Below are 17,202 nucleotides of genomic sequence, written 5' to 3'. Positions count from 1 at the left end.
ACCTGTGGGTTGCGAGCCCGTGTTGTGTGGGTTGCAAACTTGTGTTGTATGGCTCGCGTTGTCTGGCTCGTGAGCCCGTGTTGTGCGGCTCGCGAGCCCGTGATGTACATGCATCCAGATCTGCTCTTCTGTACGGGCAGACTCAGGAAAGTCACCATCTGTAGACCTTTTTTTCTTCGTAGCCATTTGCTAGACCTGGTGCTTATGTACCCAGCTGACAGACCTCTGCGAGCCACACATCATGGGCTCATGAGTCCTTCTCTTCGTAGCCGTTTGCTAGACCTGATGCTTATGTGCCAAGCTAGCAGACCTCCGTGAGCCACACAACATGGGTTCGCGAGCCACACATCACGAGCTCGCAAGCCTCTGATGTGTGGCTCACGGAGGTCTACTAGCTTGGCGCACAAGCACCAGGTCTAGCAAACGGCTATGAAGAGAAGGTCTACAGATGGTGACTTTTCTGAGTCTCCCTGTACAGAAGAGCAGCTCTGGATGCACATATGCCGGCCATGGGGGTGGAGAGATAAATATGGTAAGCTGGAGCTTGGGTGCTAACACCAGTTAGATGGGTGCTTGAAGCTGGATGAAAGAGTGCTTGATGGATGAATACTGAATAGGAGTAAAGTGGGAACACCTGAATGTAAGTATGCTGTCTGTAAGGCAGGGTGACACAAGGTCTTGGTGTTACGATGTCAGACAAAGCTTCACCCAAAAAAATAGTGGTAATGGGGGGCTCTAATAGGGGAGGATGGAGAAACTGGATGTCATCACCAGGAGAGCTTGAGATGTGGCTCGCGACCATCTGTCAGAGGTCAATGTGGCTCTGACAGGTTAGGGACCACTGCTGGCATCTTGGGTGGCAAAGTCCTGGTGATAAACCACCCTCAATCAGGTCACACATTATACCACAATACTGCTCCCAGTGGACGTTTCCTAGAAAACACATTCCCTCATTATCCACGTGATCAATACAAATCCTCAAACGGTTTGGAGTAATTGAACATTTGATAATCCATGTAATAAAAATCATAGGTGCGCTGTCTTTCCAGCGGGGACAATTGTGCAAAATATTGCTGTGTGATTTTACCAGTGGTCCTTTCCTCATTGGAATGTCTGTCTTTAAATCTGGGAAACGTCAAGTTTTGAGGAGCCCCTATGAGGTGCAGAAGAAAATTAGCATCATCTTCCATGCTCTCAAATTTACCAATGAAATCGTAGTCTATCAAGCACGGACTGCAAAGTTTACTAACGTGGTCCCAATGGATATCCATGCCCACCGGCCTGTGAACATCCAGCAGGTATTGGATAAACTCTTTGAAATGTACGCCGGAGCCTGTCCTCAATGCTTCCCTTGTGGCGTTTCGTCTGTATTTAGAAATGATCGCTTTTCCAAACACCGGATGGTAATAATTATTGGCGTGCTCAAACTTGTCCCGGAAAGCGGAGACCAACCTCTCGAAAGGTTCTCGGACAAAGATCATCTTCTTGTACGTGTTCAGCCGGTTGAAGATTCCTTTGCGGTCAAAACTGTCCAACCTTTTCAAGTAGTTCCCGTAGTGAACGGTATTGTGCGGAATATCCTTGGTGGAGGAAGCCAAGCCGTTAAGGACCATTAATACCCGTTTCCAGTTGGAACAACCGGCCTTTGGAACCTCGCAGTAGAGTATCTTGTGCTTGTCTTCTACGAAGATTCGGGAGACGTGATAAGGGGTGATAATCCGCCGGCTGCCGCTCTTGTACTTCAGGCAGATATCGTGCATAAGCTTTTTGCGTTGCCTTTGAACCTCGTACAGCTTTCTCCATTTGCCGTGGAGGTCCTCGTAATCCGGCGGCATGAGGTCCACGGCGGAACCGTTCAAGGGCATCAAGATGGGAGTCTCTTTCAATAGGAAATGCTTCCTCTTCTTCAAAAGCTTTTTCTCCGCGTAGATCATATTGTCTCGCCTTAGAAAGATGGTCTTTTTCTGCCTGCGACTTGTGCTGTGTAAACTAGCCGGGTACTGATAAGGAGGATACAGCGGCACGTCTTGGTTTATGTTCAGGAGCTGTTTGGCAGCGGCTTCTATTGAAGTCCCATATTGATTGTTGGATGTACAGTCCTGTGAACAGAATAGAGAATTATTCAGGATTCGGCGGCACAAAAGCTTACAAGACACACAGAAAAGAACATTGCTCATCTTCTCTGACAAATCTAAACACCGCTCCGGCAAGCGGAGTGTCAGAGCGCACCGTGTTGTTATTTGTGTATTCATGATACGGGGCAAACAAATAGCTATTTTTTTTGTTCATATAGAACTAAGCAGCTGCCGCCGATGACAGGATATGGAAAGACTGCATAAATAGACCAGGAGCGAACATACCCTGCAACAAAAGCTGCCAAAGCATATTATGATACGTAGGTATCCAGACTGCATCCAAACACATTGGGGGCTTATCTTTGTCAATGCGTCCTTAGAGACGGGGAAATCTGACCCTTAGGACCCACATCTAAACACATTAGGGGCTTATCTTTGTCAATGCGTCCTTAGAGACGGGGAAATCTGACCCTTAGGACCCACATCCAACACATTGGGGGCCTATCTTTGTCAATACATCCTCAGAGATGGGAAAATCTGACCCTTAGGACCCACATCTAAACACATTAGGGGCTTACCTTTGTCAATGCATCCTTGAAGAGGGGGAAATCTAACCTTTAGGACCCACATCCAAACACATTGGGGGCTTATCTTTGTCAATGCATCCTCGAAGAGGGGGAAATCTAACCCTTAGGACCCACATTCAAACACATTGGGGGCTTACCTTTGTCAATGCGTCATCAGAGAGGGGGAAATTGGACTCTTAGGACCCACATCCAACACATTTGGGGCCTATCTTTGTCAATACATCCTCGGAGATGGGAAAATCTGACCCTTAGGACCCACATCTAAACACATTAGGGGCTTATCTTTGTCAATGCGTCCTTAGAGACGGGGAAATCTGACCCTTAGGACCCACATCCAACACATTGGGGGCTTATCTTTGTCAATGCGTCATTGGAGAGGAGGAAATCTGACCCTTTGAACCCACATCCAAACACATTGGGGGCTTATCTTTGTCAATGCGTCCTTAGAGACGGGGAAATCTGACCCTTAGGACCCACATCCAACACATTGGGGGCTTATCTTTGTCAATGCTTCATTGGAGAGGAGGAAATCTGACCCTTTGAACCCACATCCAAACACATTGGGGGCTTATCTTTGTCAATGCATCCTCGGAGAGGGAGAAATCTAACCCTTAGGACCCAGATGTAAACACAATGGGGGCTTATATTTGTCAATGCATAATCGGAGAAGAGTAAATCTGACCCTTAGGGGTGCTTCACACACAGCGAGCTCACTGCCGAGATCGCTGCTGAGTCACGCTTTTTGTGACGCAGCAGTGACCTCATTAGCGATCTCGCTGTGTGTGACACTGAGCAGCGATCTGGCCCCTGCTGCGAGATCGCTGCTCGTTACACACAGCCCTGGTTCGTTTTCTTCAAAGCCGCTCTCCTGCTGTGACACACAGATCGCTGTGTGTGACAGCAAGAGAGCGACAAATGAAGCGAGCAGGGAGCAGGACCCGGCGTCTGACAGCTGAGGTAAGCTGTATCCAAGATAAACATCGGGTAACCAAGGTGGTTACCCGATATTTACCTTAGTTACCAGCCTCTGCAGCTCTCACGCTGCCTGTGCTGCCGGCTCCGGCTCTCTGCACATGTAGCTGCTGTACACATCGGGTTAATTAACCCGATGTGTACAGCAGCTAGGAGAGCAAGGAGCCAGCGCTAAGCAGTGTGCGCGGCTCCCTGCTCTCTGCACATGTAGCTGCATTACACATCGGGTTAATTAACCCGATGTGTACTGTAGCTAGGAGAGCAAGGAGCCAGCGCTCAGTGTGCGCGGCTCCCTGCTCCCTGCTCACACTGGTAACTAATGTAAACATCGGGTAACCATACCCGATGTTTACCTTAGTTACCAGTCTCCGCAGCTTCCAGACGACGGCTCCGTGCAAGCGCAGCGTCGCTTGCACGTCGCTGCTGGCTGGGGGCTGTTCACTGGTCGCTGGTGAGATCTGCCTGTTTGACAGCTCACCAGCGACCATGTAGCGATGCAGCAGCGATCCTGACCAGGTCAGATCGCTGGTCGGATCGCTGCTGCATCGCTAAGTGTGAAGGTACCCTTAGGACCCACATCCAACACATTGGGGGCTTATCTTTGGCAGTGCATCCTTGGAGAGGGGGAAATCTGACCCTTCGAACCCACATCCAAACAAATTGGGGGCTTATCTTTGTCAATGCATCCTCAGAGAGGAGGAAATCTGACCCTTAAGGCCCCGTCACACTAAGCAACATCGATAGCAACATCGCTGCTAACGAACAACTTTTGTGACGTTGCTAGCGATGTTGCGGTGTGTGACATCCAGCAACAACCTGGCCCCTGCTGTGAGGTCGTTGGTTGTTGCTGAATGTCCTGGGCCATTTTTTAGTTGTTGCTCTCCCGCTGTGAAGCACAGATCGCTGTGTGTGACAGCGAGACAGCAACAACTAAATGTGCAGGCAGCAGGAGCCGGCTTCTGCGGAGGCTGGTAACCAATGTAAACATCGGGTAACCAAGAAGCCCTGTCCTTGGTTACCCGATATTTACCTTCGTTACCGGCCTCCGCAGCTCTCACTGTCAGTGCCGGCTCCTGCTCTGTGCACATGTAGCTGCAGGACACATCGGGTTAATTAACCCGATGTGTGCTGTAACTAGGAGAGCAGGGAGCCAGCGCTAAGCATTGTGCGCGGCTCCCTGCTCTGTGCACATGTAGCTGCAGCACACATCGGGTAATTAACCCGATGTGTGCTGTAACTAGGAGAGCAGGGAGCCAGCGCTAAGCGGTGTGCGCTGCTCCCTGCTCTCTGCACGTGTAGCTGCGTGCACTGGTAACCAAGGTAAATATCGGGTTGCTTACCCGATATTTACCTTAGTTACCAAGCGCAGCATCTTCCACGCGGCGCTGCTGGCTGGGGGCTGGGACACTGGTTGCTGGTGAGCTCACCAGCAACTCGTGTAGCGACGCTCCAGCGATCCCTGCCAGGTCAGGTTGCTGGTGGGATCGCTGGAGCGTCGCAGTGTGACATCTCACCAGCAACCTCCTAGCAACTTACCAGCGATCCCTATCGGGTTGGATCATTGTTGGGATCGCTGGTAAGTTGTTTAGTGTGACTGGGCCTTTAGGACCCACATCCAAAAACATTGGGGGCTTATATTTCTCAATGCATCCTCAGAGAGGGGGAAATTAACCCTTCGGACCCACATATAAACACATTGAGGACTTCTCTTTATCAATGCATCCTTGGAGAGGGGAAAATCTGACCCTTAGGACCCACATCCAAACACATTGGGGGCTTATATTTGTCAATGCGTCATCGGAGAGGTGGAAATCTAACCCTTAGGACTCACACCAATCACACACACATGCACAGATGAGTGAGGCATGGTGCAATATTATCAAGGATAGGCAACAGCGGCTTACATGTCCTGCTGATTGCTGGAGCATCAGACACCCACCAGTCCCACACTAACGAGCTATCACTTTTTATGGAAATTCCCTTTAATTCAGATTATAAAAAGGATCCAACCACAGGTTAGCTGTAAATCATTGTTCACATCTTCTTCGGAGGCTGCATACTTTTTACTGGAAGAAATAGCGTAACCTAGTGTACAAAGAAAGAAAATCATGCTGGAAGCCTGACAGCCCGAACTAGTCAATGAAGTGTTTTTCATTTTTTTATCCAGTGCATTTCAATTCTGGGTGCAGGTTCACAGATTTCACCTTTAACAATGAAAAGAGTAAAATCGTCTCTAAATCCACGTGTAACGAGTGTTGATTTTGCTGCAGAATATCTGCAGACAAATCCACACAATAACATCCAAGCTACTGGTCCAGTCCTGTGCACAATGACTATTTTTTGCTTCCACTTTTGACTTATATATTTTGACTTATATTCGTATGAATATTTCATAGAATGGTAGAGTTGGAAGGGACCTCAAGGGCCATCGGGACCAACCCCCTGCGAGTGCAGGCTTTCCTGAATCATCCCATTCATATGTTTATCCAGCTTCCGCTTGAAGATTTCCATTGATGGAGAGATCACCACCTCCCGTGGTCGCCTGTTCCACTTCCTGACTGCCCTCACTACCTCCTGTGGTCGCCTGTTCCACTCCCTGACTGCCCTCACTGTCAGAAAGTTTTTCCTAATATCTAATCTGAATCTCCTTCCTTTTACTTTCCTCCCATTGCTTCTTGTACTTCCTTGTGCTAATGAGAATAGGGTGGTTCCCTCTGCTCTGGACTCCCTTTCAGATATTTGTAGACCGCTATTAAGCCTCCTCTCAGCCTTCTCTCTAGTTCTTTTAGCCGTTCTTCATATGACATGGTTTGCAGACCTTCTACCATATCGGTTGCTCTTCACTGGACTTGCTCCAATATATCGATGTCTTTCTTGAATTGGGGAGCTCAGACCTATACACAATATTCCAGGTGGGGTCTGACCAGGGCAGTATATGTGTATATTTACCAAAGGTCAAGTTATCATAGATCAGATCTTATCTGGTTGAAAGGAATTCCTGCTAATTTTTAGGTTTTTCACACTTATGGGCCTCATTGAGATGTCCGATATTCTCATAGGAGTAGTATCCATGGTTTTCACAGATAGCACTCGCAACTGTGATACGTCTATTGGGCCCTTTACATGTCCGTGATTTTTCACAGTATGAGAGGAGATCAGCGGAAAATCTGGGAGACATATCTGGGCAATGCAAGTGTCACGGGTGTGTCACGGTTGAAAGACAGCCTTATGGTGTCCAGCTGTAGAAAGTCGTAGAGTTTGCCTACACAAATTGCTCCCTGTGGTGTAAATCGTATCCTATGTATCTTCTCTGCTTAAAATTAATCCCTTTCCTTTTAGGACCCTGTAGATATCCTCACCTTTCAGCTGTTAATTATCATCACTTCCCCTTGTGTCCTTAAATACCCACATTTCCCCTTGGTGTTTGCTGGTGATAGATTTATATTCCTATACAGGCCTTGGATGCAATCAGTCAGCTTGTATTCATCTGAAGAAATGTTGTTTGTTGCTGTACCTCTCCTTGAGACATCTGGAGATAAGTTGTTTGTATATGTAGTGCCCCTGAAGCCATCAGGGAGCTACAAGGTACTGCATCCCCACCAGGATGCAGTACCTACCCCCAGGAACCCAGAAGACCAGTGCCGGTAACAACCAGACATTCCAGTAAATCCCTGTTTTTCCCAAATTCCCCACAGACTGGTATCAGGCTAGGGCTGGACCTATGATGGACACTTAGAGGTGGAGCTGATTCAGTCCATTAGACAACCAACTGGGAGGGGCAGACCGTGTACAGTGAGAAGAGACAGAGTGAGTCGGTGAAGGGGGAAGCAAGTGGGAGCTCTGACAGGAGTGTTATAGTGACCTGAGGGCTCAGGCAGTTGGTTGCCGGTGGAGTACTCTCGGAACCACGCACCAATGGGGTACAAAATCCTAGGTCAAGCAAACGCTCCAGGCAGACCTGATAAAATCTTCACAGTGAGGGGACCATCAAGGACCTCACTGACCTTGAAGTTCGGGACACAGTAGCAACAGGAGAAGCGGGGACAGGACCAGAGACGCCAACCTCACAGAGTTCACGCTACCGTCATACGGACTACCGTTGAGAGACTACCAGAAGGGGACCCCCAGCCGCTCCAAGCCACGGGTACCCACCAACCAAAGACAGGTGCAAGGGAAAGAAGCCACCAGGTCACTAAACCGGCACTGGGACTAAGGGGACCTGCGGTTGAGACCAGCCATCCTCGGGTGACCAGTTTCCAGCTTACTGTGAGTAAAGGAACCAGTTACACTGCAACCCCTTGTGTGGCCTACCTTCTTTCAACACCCATCTACATCACCTATCCTCTGGGGCCTGGTCCTGCTTGTGGAGGGGGCTTAACATCCAGGCTGTCACCAAAACCAGCCCCAATAGCAAGAACTGTGCAGTGGCAGCTCCATCCCCATAGCCGAAAACTGCAAGTGGCGTCATGTATAAACTTTCATTTAAACTCCCATGTAAAAAAGAACCCCTTTTAAAAAACACCCAGGGTACAGAACCGGGCAACGACCACTAAGTGACATCTTCCCAGTTATACACTGCCCGGGACCGAGTACCCCATAACCCTGGGTGACACATATACTTTCCCCTGGGTGTTTTCCCTGTGTGTTCTTTAGAGCTTAGTGGGGTTGACTAAGCGCTCATCCCATCCATTCCTTACCTAAGGCCCAGTTCAGGGTCAGCTAGGGCCAGGTATCCTGCTCGGCACATAGGTGCGAAACCTATATAGGGTGGTCACGAGAGCCAGCTAAAGTTTTTGGGAGGGGTCACCATCTTCCCTTTCCCTAGACATAGGGTTTCCCTTCTTTGTCGCCGTACGCGTGGTACTTTCCCCACACCTAGTGTGACAGCAAGGCTATAAATCGGTCCGCACTCGGGTAACATCTGGGTAAAGTCTGATTTTCATGGACTGCCAGAATGGAGAAGGTGAAGAAACCTTTTTTTCTCCACATTCCAGAAAATCTGGTGACACGGACCACACTCTGATCAATATACACTGTTTTGTCATGATTGACTCCTGGCTCAGCTGGAGCTGAGCCTTTTTTTTCGTTTCACTTCAGATGCAGGTCACGTTAGGGGTTAATCCTTCCTGCCTCGTTCTGGAGGTCAGGCTGCTTTATTAGGGCACTGCTTCTCTTGGACTTCGCCAGTGATACTTCTGGCTCTGCTGTGTTCTGCTCTTGAGTGACCTGTTGTCTGCCCTGCCCCCTCCTGACCTCCGGGTTCACCTGACCTGGTAACCTCCTCTGTTGTCTGTTTCCATCAGTGTCTCTCCCGCTGTCTCCCTGTTCGTTCCTTATCTGTTTACCTTTATTCTGTCTTGTCTTCCCACTCCCCCTCGCTTCTAGGCTCTGATTTCCCGGCTACTGACTATTGGCTTCCCTCTGACTACGTTTAGACTTTGCCCTTGTGTACTTACAAGACCTCATGTTGTGACACGGCTTTCTGACAATTCTACTGCCATCTGGTGGGCTTGACTAGTATTACCTCAGCTAGGGAATTCCCTGCTCATACGTTTCCTCCACTTTTACGCCCCCTAGTGGATTACCAGCTAACTACCTTCTCAGATAGTTTCAGGAATCCTCTCAGTCCCACATTACTGCGCTGTACTGCTATTGTACATCTTAGAGTACAGCGTGACAGTTTTTCTTGTATTTGGAGAAATGGATGTCTGAAAGTTAGGAAAGGGCCCAACCCCGAGACCCCCAACAATGCTTCCTGGAGTACCACCGCACCAGCAGTGCTTTTCCAGGCACAGAGGGACAAATACTGGAAAATCTTTTTGCCATAATCTTTTTTTATTATTTACAGCAAAGATGGAGCTTCAGCTGTACATTGCCAAGGCCAAAAACTACTACTCTAGCAGGATGCAGCCAAGCCCCCACTAGGTGGAGGCATCACGGGTGCAGGAGGAGCAAATCACACACACGCTTCCAAAACATGGAGGGGGCGATTGCTGGATGGTAAAACTGCACACTGATGGCTTGCATAGAGCGCTGTTCACACTTGCAAATGCACAGTCACAAACCCGCAGCCTATTAGGTGACGCCCATATTATTAGATCAGGCGGGCTGCCAAGCCGTACTCCATTTCTGCATCATACAGGGACAGGAACTCTAATATGCAAGGCGTAACAGAAAGGGGCCTAGCTGTATCCTGTACAAAAAATATGAGGGTTTTTGTTGGTATTATGGCCATAAGACGGAAGTCTACAACCCTCTTCACGGGAACCTCAAGCTTGTAGGTCCCTACCCTATATATAATGTAAGTATACATTATATAGGTAGTAATGATATGCAAGGCCTAATAGAGAGGGACCTGGTTGCATCCTGTAGAAAAAAATAATGAGGATTTTTGTTGGTATTATGGCCATAAGACGAAAGCCTACAACCCCCGTCACGGGAACCTCACGCTTGTACGTCCCTACACTATATATAATGTAAGTATACATTATATAGGTAGTAATGTACTAGGTAATGTACAGCTGCCGCTCCATCTTTGCTGTAAGTAATGATATTTATTCGGGGTTGGTTTTTTTTGCTTTTTTATATCAATCTTTTTTAGTATAACCCTTGCATTTCTAGTGGCTGATCTAGATGCACAGTGTAAGGTGCAGATTTTGTGCCCCCTCCATAGTGCCTCCTGGCAGATGCTCTTTATATGATTTATTCCATCTTGTATCAGATGTCTTCGTCGGGTGAACTGCGAACGTGGAGGTCACTAAAATGACATTACTAAAGATATTAAATAAGAAACCTGCAGCTGCAAAGAGCAGGATCTTGAAATTGTGCAACACGATAGCTCGGCGTAACCACATTTTTCTCTGCAGGTCTGTGAAATGAAGACTGATCTTTTGTGTGTGACCCTCGTGTCATCCTAACAAGAGTGGGCTTTTAACTTGCGCCGTTCAGCTGCACACGTGCCGCGCTCTCCAGCCGCTCGCTAACTGATAAAACGGACGAGGATTCGTGGGCCTGCAGGACCAGGCACAGATCCCTTCACCTTTTTTTTTCGGGTTTAACTCTTTGATCTGGCAATTCTTTTTATCTACCCGGCTGCTTTATATGTGGAAGGACAAGGCTGGAGAGTCTGGGTCATCTACGTTTGCAAACCGACACTATTAGAGAAGTGAGGATAGCTCAGTGTTTATATATGATACATAATATAGCACCAAGACAGTACTAGGCCAAATTGGACAAAAGGGGGGGGGCTGCAAAACCACCCCCAAAACTAAGAGTCTCGGGGTGTTCCTAAATTTTGCTAGGTTTGCTGAGTATTGTCAAATGCACAAGCCCTTAGAACAGTGATGGCTAACCTGTGACACGGAGCCATTTTTGCTGACATGCACGGCAGGGGGCCGCATCCCGATCTATAAGACAAGCCGTGGCCACCGGTCATTTAACTAGAACTGTATGTGCGACCTGTAAAATGACCGGCCCCGGGGGGAGCACATGCAGTTCTAGTGCAATCACCGGCGGCTTGTCTTATAGATCGGGATGTGGCCGCCGGTATTTTGTGTTGTGTATCTTTAATCAAGGTCCTAAGTGAGGCGTGCTTATGTACCACGCAGTACGTAACACACCTCTCTCTAACCCAGGGGTGTCAAACACGCGGGCTGCATGCGGCTCCTGAGGCAGCTTCTTGCGGTCAGCAGGCCCCCTGAGGATCGCGGCCCTATGTAGCCACCGGTTAATCACAGGCCAGCATGTGACGTCGTTTTATGACATCAGCTGCTGGCCTCTGATTGGCCGGCGGCTGCCATTGGTGAATCTCTGCAGAGCTTTCCTCTGAAGTAAAGCGCAGGTGGCTGCAGCACCAGACATAGGGCCGCGATCGTCAGGGGGACTGCGGGCCACAAGAAGCAGGACACCGAGGGAATGGAAGACAGGAGAGAAGAATCCTTGTTTGATGTGTGTATGTGAAAATGGCATAATGTGGCATAAATAGGGGAAATTACTACAGGATGGGGCAGTACTAAATGAAGCAGACAAGGATGGGCACAAGAATGGGCACATTACTACAGAAGACAAGGATGGGCACATTACTACAGAAGACAAGGATGGGCACATTAATACAGAAGACAAGGATGGGCACATTACTACAGTAAAGGGCATTGCTAAAATATGGGGACGAGGATGGGGGGATGTGGCACAAGAATGGACACATTACTACAGGATGGAGACAAAATGGGCACATTACTATAGGGGACAAGATGGGCACATTACTACAGGATGGAGACAAAATGGGCACATTACTATAGGGGACAAGATGGGCACATTACTACAGGATGGGGAAAATATGGGATCATTACTACAGGATGGGGACAGAATGGGCACATTACTACAGGATGGGGAAAAGGTGGGCACATTAATACAGGATTGAGAAACGATGGGATCATTACTACAGGATGGGGACAAAATGGGGTCATTACTACAGGATAGGGACAAAATGGTCATTGCTACAGGATGGGGCACATTACTACAGGATGGGGAAAAAATGGGGTCATTACTACAGGATGGGGACAAAATGGGCACATTACTACAGGATGGGGAAAAGATGGGCACATTACTACAGGGGACAAGGATAGGCCCATTACGACAGAGGACATGACTGCTGGGGGGGAGGAGAGAAGATAATGACTGCTGGTAGGGGAGAGGAGATAATCATTATTTATTTGCTCTCCCACCAGCAGTCATTATCTCCTCTCCCCCTGCCCCTCAGCAGTCAATATCAGATAACGTTTTGTAATTAAAGCTACAAATATCAAAAAATTATGAACTTTTCAAGAAGTGACACACTACCTAAGTTATGCTCATTTTTTTAATGAATTTTGACACGCCAAGCTCAAAAGATTGGCCATCACTGTCCTAGAGGGTTAGCAAGTTTGGATAACCCCTATCAAGGTATATAAGGGTCCCTGATGGTGACTCTCTTTAATTAGCCAGAGCAACACAAAAAAAAAATACAGTTTCCACTCTGGAGGGCTGTGAGCGTCCATGCACTTTATGGACATCAGGTAATGCTTTATTTTCGATCCACCATCCCAGATAGCAAGATATAAGCCTAGTAGAGAGAGGTTTACAGCGTCCTGAAATTAAAGAGAATCTTTCACCAGGTTTTTGCTCCCCCATCTGAGAACAGCCTAACGTAGGGACACAGACACTGATTCCAGTGATATGTCACTTACTGAGCTGTTTGCTGTCATTTTGATGCAATCAATATGGCCTCTGCTGCAGATGTAGCAGTTATACAGAGCTCATGGATATGCTGGACTACCTGCAGCATGCCAAGTAGTCCTGCAATGATAAAATCACAGTTTAATCAGCAGTAGATTATCAAAACTGCACTAAGCAGCCCAGTAAGTGGCACATCGCTGGAATCAGGATCTCTGTCCCTACATTATGGTGTAGTAGTAGATGCTGGAGAGACAAAAAGGCACAATATAGGGCCTTATCCCATTGGAATGGGATATAAAGTACAGGGTATTGCTCACCTGGGGTAGTTGTGTAAGCTGTTGTTTTCCAAATGGTGTTATGTTTGCATCAAGAATTTGTTGAAATTTCATTGAATCCATTCTTCCCTCTACCCGTGAAATGTTCCCTATTCTATTGGCTGCAACACAACCCCAAAGCATGAATGATCCACCCTCATGCTTTATGGTTGGCGAGATATTCTTTTCCTGAAATTCTGTTCCCTGTTTTCTCCACACATGCCTTTGATTATTGTGGCCAAAGAATTCTGTTTTAACCTTATCAGTCCACAGGACTTGTTTCCAAAATGCATCAGACTTGTTTAGATGTTCTTTTGCAGACTTATGATGCTGAATTTTATGGTGAGGACGTAGGAGAGGGTTTTCTTCTGATGACTCTTGTACAAAGACAATATTTGTGCTAGTGTCTCTGCTAAATCTTCCTGAAGGTCTTTTGCAGTCATGCAGGGGTTCTGATTTGCCTCAGCAATCTTACAAGCAGATCTCACAGAAGTTTTGCTTGGTCTAATCCTCCACTGTTCCTGGTAACGGACATTTCTTAATTACATTTCGAACTGAGGAAAGGCTTTGCTCTCTTCTTATAGCCTTCTCCAACTTTGTGGGCCTGCTCCAATTTCTGAGTGCTAGGCAGCTGCTAAGAAGAAGCCATGGCCGCTGTTTTTTGACACAAGGTTAGAGGTGGCCGGGTTCCTATAAAGCTGTGATATTTGCATCCTCCCACCTCTCCTAATGATGATAGTGAACACGTCATAACCCTAACAGGCTAATTGAGGTCTGAAACCTTGGTGAAAGTTATCTCAGCATGCAAATCTCCAAGGGTGCCCACACTTTTGCATTGGCCCATTGTCCTTTTTTTGTTAATTTTTAAATGTAAGCTCTTGGCTTGTAATTTGCAGGATTTTAATGCTCCTGATATTTTCTGCAAAGGACCCCAGCGGGAGAAGAGGGGTTAATGGCGGCTCAGTGAATCCTTATAGCGGCTCTAGACGTGTCTGTCCGCACTCGGAGCATCTGGTGTATAGTTCAGCACTGAGGAAAGTCTTGGAAAATGACATTTGCTGTGATAAGAGATGGCTGCGCTCCAGCTGGGCCGAGACTCAGCTGATGTCTACAAAATCTGTTATCATGCAAAATAAGCCGTTGTGTTCAGATCTGCACTGGTACAGCCAGACAATGGAGCGCTGACAAACCGCAAGCTGACGCTCCAAGAACAATAACACCGAAAACTCCCAAACAGGCCGGACCCGCAGCAGCCGCCAAAGGATGGAGCTGGAAAATACACAATGGCTGAAGGCGCCGGCTTATATGTAAAATATCTATCAAGGACATTCCCTAACTGTATAGAGTCCTCTCCTGTAGCTAAAAATATAAAATTGTGATATGCATTTGTATTCAGCCACTGTGTATATACATTACTGATCCTGTGTTATATCATGTATATACACAGTGACTGCCCCAGCAGAATAGTGAGTGCAGCTCTGGAGCATAATACAGGAGGTAACTCAGGATCAGTAATGTAATGTATGTACACACTGACTGCAGCAGCAGAATAGTGAGTGCAGCTCTGGAGTTATAATACAGGAGGTAACCCAGGATCAGTAATGTAATGTACGTACACAGTGACTGAACCAGCAAAATAGTGAGTGCAGCTCTGGAGTATAATACAGAAGGTAACTCAGGATCAGTACAGGATCAGTAATGTAATGTATGTACACAGTGACTGCCCCAGCAGAATAGTGAGTGCAGCTCTGGAGCATAATACAGGAGGTAACTCAGGATCAGTAATGTAATGTATGTACACAGTGACTGCAGCAGCAGAATAGTGAGTGCAGCTCTGGAGTTATAATACAGGAGGTAACCCAGGATCAGTAATGTAATGTACGTACACAGTGACTGAACCAGCAGAATAGTGAGTGCAGCTCTGGAGTATAATACAGAAGGTAACTCAGGATCAGTACAGGATCAGTAATGTAATGTATGTACACAGTGACTGCACCAGCAGAATAGTGAGTGCAGCTCTGGAGTATAATACAGAAGGTAACTCAGGATAAGTAATGTAATGTATATACACAGTGACTGCACAAGGAGAACAGTGAGAACAGCTCTGGAGCATAATACAAGTTGTAAGGTATTTTAATACATAGCTTCGCTCACCATTCTGCTGGTGCAGTCACTGTGTATATACATTACATTACTCATCCTGAGTTACCTCCTGTATTATACTCCAGAGCTGCACTCACTATTCTGCTGGTGCAGTCACTGTGTACGTACATTACATTACTGATGCAGAGTTTCCTCCTATATTATACTCCAGAGCTGCACTCACTATTCGGCTGCTGCAGTCACTGTGTACATACATTACATTACTGATCCTGAGTTACCTCCTGTATTATACTCCAGAGCTGCACTCACTATTCGGCTGCTGCAGTCACTGTGTACATACATAATATACCTCAGTATCAGTACAGGATAAGTAATTATGTGCACAGTGATTTAAATACTTTAGCAGGTGTATGTAATGTGATAACCGTATACAAGAGAAATTATAATCACACAGAATGCTAGACATTTTTATTAATATAAAAGTTAATTTATCCCCTTGCCCACACATGTATGAAGGTCATTGCTAAACCCTGGGGAGCAGCTCTGCTCTTTACCTGCAATGATCCCTTCATTATTAAAGAAGCTAAAATGTAGCTATTACCACATGCAGCCATATTTTTTTATAACTTATAAGTGTGTGATATCATGCAGTGGTGTATCATGCTATGGGGCCCGATGCCAGTGCTGGCAACTGCCCCTCCCCCGCTCGCTCTACTGCATCAGCATCCTCAATGCGATATAGTTGAAAGCAATAATTAAAGAGGGCCATCTCCACTCCCTCATCCATCATTCTCCCTTACTGTCTAATGTCTCTAAGAGCAGCGGGTGCGAGGATGTCACTACAGCACCCCACTATCACTACAGCGCCCCCACTATCAGTACAGCGCCCCCACTATCACTACAGAGCCCCCATTATCAGTACAGAGCCCCCACTATCAGTACAGAGCCCCCACTATCACTACTGCGCCCCCACTATCACTACAGAGCCCCCACTATCACTACAGCACCCCACTATCAGTACAGCGCCCCCACTATCAGTACAGCGCCCCCACTATCAGTACAGCGCCCCCACTATCAGTACAGAGCCCCCACTATCAGTACAGCGCCCCCACTGTGCTGAGATGAGAATTGCAGACCTCTCACCAAGGAGACCGGAACAGCGGGGGACAGCGGGAGGTGAGTATTTATTTATTCTTAGTCAGTGAGTATACTGGTGGCATTCTATATGGCGGATTATGGGGGTGCATTACATTATATGGAGGACTATAGGGTGTGCATCATAATATATGGAGGACTATGAGGGGTGCACTATATTATATGGAGGACTATGGGGGGGTGCATTATTATATATGGAGGACTATGGGGGGTGCATTATTATATATGGAGGACTATGGGGGCTGCATTATACTATATGGAGGGCTATGGGGGCTGCATTATACTATATGGAGGACTATGGGGGACTATGGGGGTTGCATAATTATATATGGAGGACTATGGGGGGTGCATTATTATATATGGAGGGCTATGGGGGCTGCATTATTATATATGGAGGGCTATGGGGGCTGTATTATACTATATGGAGGACTATGGGGGACTATGGGGGTTGCTTAATTATATATAGATGACTATGGGGGTGCATTATTCTATATGGAGAACTATGGGGGGTGCATTATTCTATATGAAGGACTATGGGGGGTGCATTATTATATATGGAGGACTATGGGGGCTGCATTATACTATATGGAGGGCTATGGGGGCTGCATTATACTATATGGGGGACTATGGGGGTTGCATAATTATATATGGAGGACTATGGGGGGTGCATTATTATATATGGAGGGCTATGGGGGCTGCATTATTATATATGGAGGGCTATGGGGGCTGCATTATACTATATGGAGGACTATGGGGGACTATGGGGGTTGCATAATTATATAT

At 47.1% G+C, this 17,202-nt stretch overlaps 1 protein-coding gene across 1 annotated transcript in view; it reads right to left on the bottom strand.

Moving 5' to 3' along the window:
- Positions 1 to 395: 395 nt before the first annotated feature.
- The window catches only part of LOC142277656 (carbohydrate sulfotransferase 8-like), a 45,674-nt gene continuing 28,867 nt past the window's right edge, over positions 396 to 17,202 (bottom strand). Inside the window, exon 3 of the mRNA XM_075332645.1 lies at positions 396 to 2,099. Coding sequence (XP_075188760.1) covers positions 966 to 2,099 — 1,134 coding nt within the window. The 3' untranslated portion in view covers positions 396 to 965. The remainder of the gene's footprint in view (positions 2,100 to 17,202) is intronic.

Source organism: Anomaloglossus baeobatrachus, unplaced genomic scaffold, assembly GCF_048569485.1.
Source record: "Anomaloglossus baeobatrachus isolate aAnoBae1 unplaced genomic scaffold, aAnoBae1.hap1 Scaffold_412, whole genome shotgun sequence".
NCBI lineage: Eukaryota > Metazoa > Chordata > Amphibia > Anura > Aromobatidae > Anomaloglossus > Anomaloglossus baeobatrachus.
The sequence above is the reverse complement of the archived record's forward strand: the minus strand, read 5'-3'. Positions and strand labels throughout refer to the sequence as shown.